The sequence below is a fragment of the Oryzias melastigma genome, linkage group LG8, assembly GCF_002922805.2.
Source record: "Oryzias melastigma strain HK-1 linkage group LG8, ASM292280v2, whole genome shotgun sequence".
NCBI lineage: Eukaryota > Metazoa > Chordata > Actinopteri > Beloniformes > Adrianichthyidae > Oryzias > Oryzias melastigma.
In genome coordinates, this window is record NC_050519.1 from 23769902 (window position 1) to 23778801 (window position 8900).

An 8900-nucleotide genomic window follows, 5' to 3' on the forward strand; every position below is an offset into this window, starting at 1 on the left:
TGCCCTTCCTGACACAACCCTCTGTATTTATCCGGGCTTGGGACCGGCAAAATGAGACCCTGGCTTGGGCCCCCTCGTGGCTACATTTGACCAAGACATGCTAGTTTTTAATTAAAAGTTATTATTATTATCATTATCCCTGCAACCTCTACCCCAATGCAGCGAAATGTCTCTGCTGAAGGGAACATCTGCTCTCTAAAGAGATCAAGTCTTTCAGCAGACATGTAGACTGCTGGGCAACTTTCCTGGCTATTAGCAAGAACATTGTACAGTTTGGAATTCTATAGTGTCAGAGTGTAGTGAAGTTGAATACAGTTGTGAGCATTCAGCCCCACAACATGCACTTTAGCTATATTCGAGTCAGTGAGACCAAAACTTTATCTTTAGTGAAAAATAGTTCCTTTATTTCAGAGGCTAACCTCATTTGATTTAAGTCTTGTTTTAATTCCAGGAACTGATGAAGGAAAGTAGCTGCAAAATTCATTTAAGGTTTAATAAACTATTGTCTTAAATGTCTTCATATTTAGTTACCAAATAGCTTTAACACTTCAAATTTAGGGCTAATGATGGTTATTTAGGAGCAGCTACATTCAGGTGAGATAAATGGTTTACATCCAGTTCATCCATGATCCAGTTACTTGACTAATTGATAAAATAATCAGTTATTAGTCGACTATGATAATCGTTTGTGGCAGTCCTATTTGTAATCCGGTAATAATCACAATGTTCATCTTGTGTTGATTCAAGTCGTCCACTTGTTTCTCAAGGATATGGATCCTGTTGTCTTGCTGTTCATTCTGGGCTCAAAGTCTCTTGATCACACTAGCCAAGTTGAGAAGCGGTGCTAGTTCACACACTAAAGATGTTCAGGCCAACGTCATATAATTACAGGCATCTTACTTGGAGGCTGATGCTTAGAAAAAGATATCTGTAATATTGAGCCTGTGCACTGGGCCATTGCACTTTTTTTTAGAAATCTGAAGGCATATCAGCAGATAGATCTGTACACACAAAGTTTTACCCGTGACTCCTGCGTAAAAGGGACAAAAAAGGCAATCTTTAGTCTGAAACTGAATCATGGTCTATAACCCAGCACATCTACACCTGAAGGAAGGTTAAGAAGACCAGACTTCCTTATAGTGAAAATACTAATGAATGCAGTGGTGTGCCTGCTGCTACTCTTTGGACTGTGTTTTATAACATCTGGGTCTGAAGCTGTTGGTGGATTTGTTTACATGATGGCTGTCAGTTGGCAACAAAATGCCGGTGTTCTAACAATCTGTCCTACCTCATGAGATTTTTCGTAGCACAAACTGATAGCTATAGCTATCCAAATGTTCGACCTTATCAGATAATCCTACCTACTGCATATGAACGAACGTACAGTTTTTGTGTTTGGTCATAAACACAGTAGAAAAGAATTATGGGTGCAGCAGGAAAGGATTACAGGGAGCAGCGCGGCCTCACAGGGGGGTCGGACAGCTTTACCGCGAGATCGCATAGCCTGATCACAAGATGGAGGGGTAGCACAGATTTATGGGCGGTCCTCTAAGACTTAAAAAGATGACGTATTTTCGATTTGAGTAAATAAGCGTGGGTAGGACAAAATCACGAGTAGGAAGGATTTATGGAACACGGGCAGAGATGTGAACGGAGATTATAGAAGAAGCTGAGGAGACTGAGGTCCTACAGAGTTTTATGATGACGTTGTTGTAAATCTCCCTTTTCAACATTGTTTATAAATGTTTTTTAGAAATATTTATCTCACTATACAACAAGAACTGTCCAATTTATCAATTCAAGAACAACTTTGCTAAATGTCCTTGGTTAACTACTGGTCTACAAAATGCTTGTAAAAAAAAAAAAAAAACCTCTATAAAAGTTTTTAAAACAAAGATCGAGAGAAAAAGAGCAGATACAAATCCTACAAAAATAAACTAACTGCAATAACACGGCACAGTAAAAAAAATGTACTATAATAATCTACTGAATGACAATAAAAACAATGTAAAGCAAGTTTGGGAAATATTAAACACCATCATTAAAAAAAGGGACAAAAAAACGAACGCGCCCAGATTACTTTACAGATGAGACGGGTCAAACCTATTCTATGACTGAAGCAGCAAACGGTCTCAACAATTAATTTGTAAACGTGGGTCCAGCGTTGACAGCAGAAATTCCAAAGTGCAAAACCAACATAGAAAAGATTCCATCCACTGGAAGGATCCCACACTCCATCTTTCTCTCTGATGTGAATGAAAATGAGCTGATATCAATTGTTACTAAATTCAAGAGTAAAAACTCAGCAGATTGTCATGATATCGATATGACGGTGGTGAAAAAGGTGATTAACAGTATTTCTAAGCCTCTAACATACATATGTAACTTATTACAAACTGGGAGATTCCCAAACCAAATGAAAATGGAAAAAGTGATTCCTATCTATAAGAGTGGAGACAAACACCTGTTTACAAACTATAGACCTATTTCTCTCCTTCCACAATTCTCAGAAATTCTGGAAAAGATATTCAATGACAAATTAGCTAAACTCATTGATAAATATAACATAATAAATGAAAGCCAATATGGTTTCAGAGAAAACAGATCAACCTCAATGGCTATCATTGATGCTGTAGAGGAGATCGCAAACTCTCTGGATAAAAAGAAATCTGCAGCTGGAATCTTCATTGACTTAAAAGAAGCATTTGACTCTCAATCATGAAATCCTACTGGACAAACTGGAGGTGTACGGGAACAGAGGAGTAGCGCTAAGTTGGGTCAAAAGCTATTTAACAGGAAGAAAACGATTTGTCAAGATGAATGAATTTACATCAGAGGCCAAAGGGATAAGTTGTGGTGTCCCACAAAGATCAATTCTGGGCCCGCTGCTGTTCAATATTTACATCAATGATATATTCAATGCTTCAAAACTTTTAAAACTCATTTTATTTGCTGATGACACAAATATATTCTATTCTACAGACAATCAAAGGGAACTTATCAATGTGTTGAACACAGAGTTAATCGAAATAAAATCATGGATGGATTACAACAAACTATCTTTGAATCTAGACAAATCTAAAGTGATGTTTTTTGGTAATTACAAAGCCAGTACAGAGCTCTCAATTAAAGTTAACAATGACTAAATTGAAAGTGTTACAGAAATCAAATTCTTAGGGATTGTTATTGTTAACAAACTGAGTTGGAAGTCACACATCAGACACAAACTAAACTTTCAAAAAGTATTTCAATCATAAATAAATCCAAATATATATTAGAATACAACTGTAGATATTGATTGTACTGCTCCTTAATATTACCATATTTCACATACTGTATAGAAATTTGGGGTAATGATTATAAGAGTTCACTACATCCTCTCTTTATGCTTCAGAAACGAGCCATCAGAATTATACATAAAGCCGGTTATCTTGATCACACTAACAATTTATTTGATCAATCCAGAATTTTAAAACTGTATGACCTTGTTGATTTTTACACTGCACAGTTACTATACAGAGCTAGTGGGAAAACATTACCATAAATATCCAGAAACAGTTCTTAGAAAATGAAGTAGGAACAAACAGAGGATGCAGGAACTTCAAGGTCAGATTGACCCACAAAGAAAAGTTTCTGTGTGGAACTAAACTCTGGAACAAGTTAAGTAATGAGCTCAAACAATGTTCAAGCATTTATACATTCAAGAAAATGTATAAAGAAACTCTAATCTCACAATATGAAAATAAGAAGAAAAAAATCAACTGGTGTTTGAATAATTCCAAATGTATGAACTTGAATGTGATGAAATAATCAAAGATTTTTCAAATGCAATCAATGAGTTTTATGTTATGTAATATACAGTAATGATTACTGAAAAGTTTACAATCACAATGGTATTAATTTTCTTTAGTTGATCTAAAATATGTAGAAATGATTACAGGATTCATGTAATTTTGTGTTCTAAAGATAATCAATGATTATTAGATATTGTGTGAATCATTAATGTTTACTGAAAATATCTAAGAATTCTTTCAGAGAATGATTATTAACAACTCTACGGTACTTTAAAACTTGATCTCAATGTGTAATGATTATTTTTCTGAATCAATAGAACATTGTACTTTGATGATAATCAATCAATGAGACTAATTAATAAACAACAAGAACTTCACTTTGTTTTTGGGAATTAAAAAGAAAAAAAAACAACAACAACTTTCAATTGATCTGATCAAAACCAGATTACATAATTCTCCAAAACAGTGAAATGAAGTAATTAAGTAGGGGTGGGATTATAAAAATTCACGTCTTCCCACTCTGTTTTAAGCAATCAATCAAACTCTACTGACTTTAGGTAATTATCACAAAAAAATAATGAACCAAATGTGACATAAGTGTGTTTTATTTTTGTTTGTTTGCTATTTTCTAATCAATGCATTTAATTGTTTTTGTAATGGGTTTGAAATAATTGTGTGTTTTATCCTGTATTTTTCAATCTATGCTGAAATAAATCAATTCATCAATCTGTGTTGTGCTTCAGGAGGTGGAGGGACTGATAAATAGGATTAAGATAGACAAACTAGTGCAAAGATCCAGCTTTGTTTTGGGGTATCCACCTGAGCCTGTGATTGTGGTGGATTAGAGGAGGATGTGACAGAAAATGAAATCCATCATGGACAATCATCATCCCCTGCGTGAAACCATGGGGACACTGAGGAGCTCCTTGAGTCAGAGATTAAAACTGTCAGATACTGGACTCCAGAACGTCTCATAGACATCAGACAGTAATAATTGCTGTTATTAAAATTTTAAGTGCATTTTAGCGTTATCTGTTGTTTTAATAGAGGTGATTTCTCCTTTGAGGGTTTAATGGTATTGTTCTATTCTATGTATTGTTTCCAGTTAGCCCAAATTTTGGTTTGGTTATGTTATAAACTGTAGAAGCTTAGAATGAAAGTGGGAAGAAACATCTTTGATAAGATATTAACTGCAAATGCATAATTTCATGAATACAGATTTAAAAGATGATTCTATTACTTACATGCGACACACAGGACAAATAATAAGCATCTCCTCCCTCCTCTCCACAACAGAGGAAATGTACTGCAGCTCAAACTGTAGGTTCTTCTCATACTCCTCCATTAAAGACTTTTCTGGGAAACAGAAAACAACAATATTAGGACATGGAGTACACAGCACATCCTTTTATTGAAAAAGCAAATATTCAAATAGAATAAATACATAGAGGTCGATCCGTTTTCAAAGATTTGGGTGTCACTCTGCATGCCGTTTGGGGGTGTTCACTTCAAGCATGTCTGACATTAAAGTCAAACTTATTCCTGTTGTAATGTTTTCTACTGAGGTCAGTGAGCTGCTGTTAGCTTAGCCGTGGTTCTAACATCACTCCTCTTTGTTTTGTTCAGTGGCGGTTCTACACTGAATTACTCCCCGGGCGAGACCCTCCCCAGCGGTAAAAAATTATGTTGCATGATTGAAACTGTTGCCAAAAATATGAAAGTGACTATTTCCACATGATGCAATGAAACGCGTTCACCTAGAGATTTTTTTTCTTCCTTTTTTTAACTCTCGTTTTGAAGGTTGAAACTATGTGGCTCCATAGCTGCTTTTAACATTTTCACTGAACCAAATCATTCCTGTTTTTACAATAATCCCTAAAATATCCTGTAAAACAACAACTACATTTATTCTGGGTTACCTTTTATTTTTGTAAAATTGTGTTAAACAGCGTTCAGCCGTCAGCTTTGCCGTTCTGAATCTTAACATCGGAAGTAAGTATTCACATTTTTGGACCTGTTGCCATTTTGTCTGACATCACCATGCAAAGGGTCTAAAAACTGCACTTGGTAGAGATAAAACCAGTAATGACATAAATTGCATGATATTCTGAAAAATATTTAAAATTGATGAATCATTTGAATAAAGTCCAATGGCAATTCGATGCTGTTTAGAGAACAGATAGGGAAGACGTAATATCTGAAAAGAAAAAAAAGTGATATTTCTTCCCGTAATTACAAAATGTTCCCATAGTTTTCTATCTGCAAAACAAAGGTAATCATTAGGACGTAAAATATCAATAACTTGCTTAATTTTAGGTCTATTCAGCCATTTTATTCATTTTTGTGCTAAGAGTGCTTTGTGTCTGGGCCATAGAAGCTCGTAGCTTGAGGTCCCTTTACCTTTAGATAGGAGCTCCTGATGAATTTCTTCCAGCACAGCCAGCTCATCACATTCCTTAATAATACTGGATGCCTGTTTAAAAATAAAATGAACCTGACATGCTTCATATTTAAGACACGTTTAAATAACAATTCTACGCTAAGAAACGACAAGTGACCCAGAGACTGACAGACCCCACCTCTGTCGAGCCCTGTGGCCCCCAAAGAGACGGAAGCCTCCGGCCTTCTGGCTGCAGGGTGCTCCACTCCTCCTCCATCACCTCCTGCACGATGGTGGAAGCCCCGGGAGAGCGCTCTGTGTCGTTTCCCCCCAACAGTCGGTACCTCTCCAGCAACCGGGTCCGGTTGTGTTTTAGCCTGTCCAGGCAACGCTGAAGACAGCAGGTGAAAACAACCGCGTTAACCCAACGCGCTAACTCCCGGCTAACACACAGGCTGCCGTTTCCACACTTGCCTGGCGGTACGTTTCCTTCCATGGTGGGGTGGTCACTTTATACAACGAACGATGTCTGTCCATTAGTCCTGTTTAAAGAGACACATTCGTTTACAGAACTAAGACATTCACAATGTGTGGTCAAAAGCATATCCGGCCTAGTCTTTATTAAAAAAAAAAAAAAAACAGCCTCCCGGAAACGGACGTTTCTTCTTCTTCTTCTTCCAGTGTTGTTTATTGGGGGATAGCACACAGCGTTAAGGTGCAATACCGCCACCTATTGGAATGCAGTGTAGGTCAGAGTTGTCGCTGTCACTACCCGATCCCCCTGTTGCAACCCAGTCTCGTACAAAAACGTTCAGTACCCACGTTTCTCCACAGAGAAAAACGTAGCAGTTAAAAAAAACGGGTCTAAATTGTGTATTTGCTACGTCTCATTTTTACATTCATTTTCTACAGGGGCTGCTCCGGATCACGTGACTGATCACGTGACTTTTGAGTTTCTGACACAGTGACTGTCTAGCAAAGACACGGTGGGATATCCACTCTTTTTTCGGTGGAAAATAACTCAGAATAAAATATTTTGTGGACTAGTCTTTATTTTGACAATATTTCTAGCGAGAAATGTACCCGTTACTATCATGATATTATAGAAAGCAGAACTCCCAGTTCTCTTTCTGGTGGGCGCGGAGTCAAATGTTGAAAGCAGAACTCCCAGTTCTCTTTCTGGTGGGTCCGGAGTCAGGAACGCTGTTCAGATAAGGGTGATAGATCCCGACAAACCCCGTTTGTACGTTTCACCTTTGCCGCAGGAGGATTAGATTCTGCACAACTCTGTGCTTCAAAATCCTGTCGTCCGGAAGCAACAGGCTGGTTTTATTGACAGATGACATAAGCATTTCAGGCATTTGCATATCCAATCATATTTCAGGCGGAAGTTTCTGTGTCCTCATAAGGTAATAGCAATTTGGGTTCACACGTTTTGGAGATGAGCAGCTCCCACATCCTTCTGCAGGGTAGTGACCTTGGTTCTCACGGGAAAGTGAACCGCTTTGAATCTCAGCTGATAATATATGAACATCAAGAGAAACACATGATCTGTTCTGCAATATGAAAATCAGAAGAATGCACAATATTTTCTACAATATACATTTATTTTGGACATACAGTTCGTAGTTAGTCTGTTTTGCCCAACCCCCAACACTGGCAGGCGGAACGTGAAGCCAACCCGGAAGTAACAAAACGTTGCAGTACCGGCACTGACCAGAGAGGCTGGTGCTTAGAGTGAGCAAATTCCCATAGACTCCCATGTTAAAATCCTTATTTTCAGCCCTCTAATAAACCCCTTTAATGCCTGGTGCTTAAAGTTTTTAATTCCATCAATGGTTGCATATTTGATCCATGACAACTCTGAAGGGAGTGAGTTTTTTTCAAAGTTTGTAATTTTTTTTAAAACAGCATTTATTTTCGCTTAATGAGGGGGCGCGGCCTTTGATTGACGGCTGACGATCGCGGTGGATTCTGGGAGGTTGTGCACCTCGGTGAAGTTAGTTTTACGTTGGATATTCGACAGACATTCGGTCAGGGTAAACCTCGCACGCTCACGTTGTCCGGGTCCAGTGCAACTCCGAGAGCAGTGCTCTTAACATTTTGAGAGCACCAGCATTGGTGTGTCTCCGGTGAACACGGTAACACAGAAAACAAACGAAGCTTTTGCTGACTTCCTATTTTCAAAATAAAAGTTGATATAGTTAAAACACGGAGAGAGTGTTTGGTGGCAGTAAGCTAATACTAACATATTAAAATTCCTAAAAAAAAATATAAATAAAAGATTAAATTCGAAATCAAGAGGGGTATCTTGGTTAGGGAGGGGAGTACTATGATCCAACACTAATTTTGAGTCAATTGATCACATGACCTAGAAGCTATTGAGCTAAAATGCTAAGTTTTAAACATAAAAATTCATAAAAAATGTGAAAATTTTTAAAACTTAAAATCAAGAGCCGTATCTCGGTTAGGGAGGGGAGTACCATGATCCAATTCCAATTTTGAGTCAATCGATCACATGACCTAGAAGCTATTGAGCTAAAATGCTAATATTTACACATAAAAATTCATAGAAAATTAGAACATTTTTAAAACTTAAAATCAAGAGGCGTATCTCGGTTAGGGAGGTGAGTACTATGATCCAATTCCAATTTTGAGTCAATTGATCACATGACCTAGAAGCTATTGAGCTAAAAACTAATTTTTAAACATCAAAATTCATACAA

General features: G+C 37.4%; 1 protein-coding gene across 1 annotated transcript in view; it reads right to left on the minus strand.

Moving 5' to 3' along the window:
- rpain (RPA interacting protein) overlaps positions 1-6987 on the minus strand; it is a 15639-nt gene extending 8652 nt beyond the window's left edge. The window contains exons 1-4 of the mRNA XM_036213032.1: positions 6649-6987; positions 6374-6565; positions 6195-6267; positions 5039-5150 (exon numbers count right to left, since the gene is read on the minus strand). Of these exons, the coding sequence (XP_036068925.1) occupies positions 5039-5150; positions 6195-6267; positions 6374-6565; positions 6649-6711 (440 nt within the window). The 5' untranslated portion in view covers positions 6712-6987. The remainder of the gene's footprint in view (positions 1-5038; positions 5151-6194; positions 6268-6373; positions 6566-6648) is intronic.
- Positions 6988-8900: the final 1913 nt, after the last annotated feature.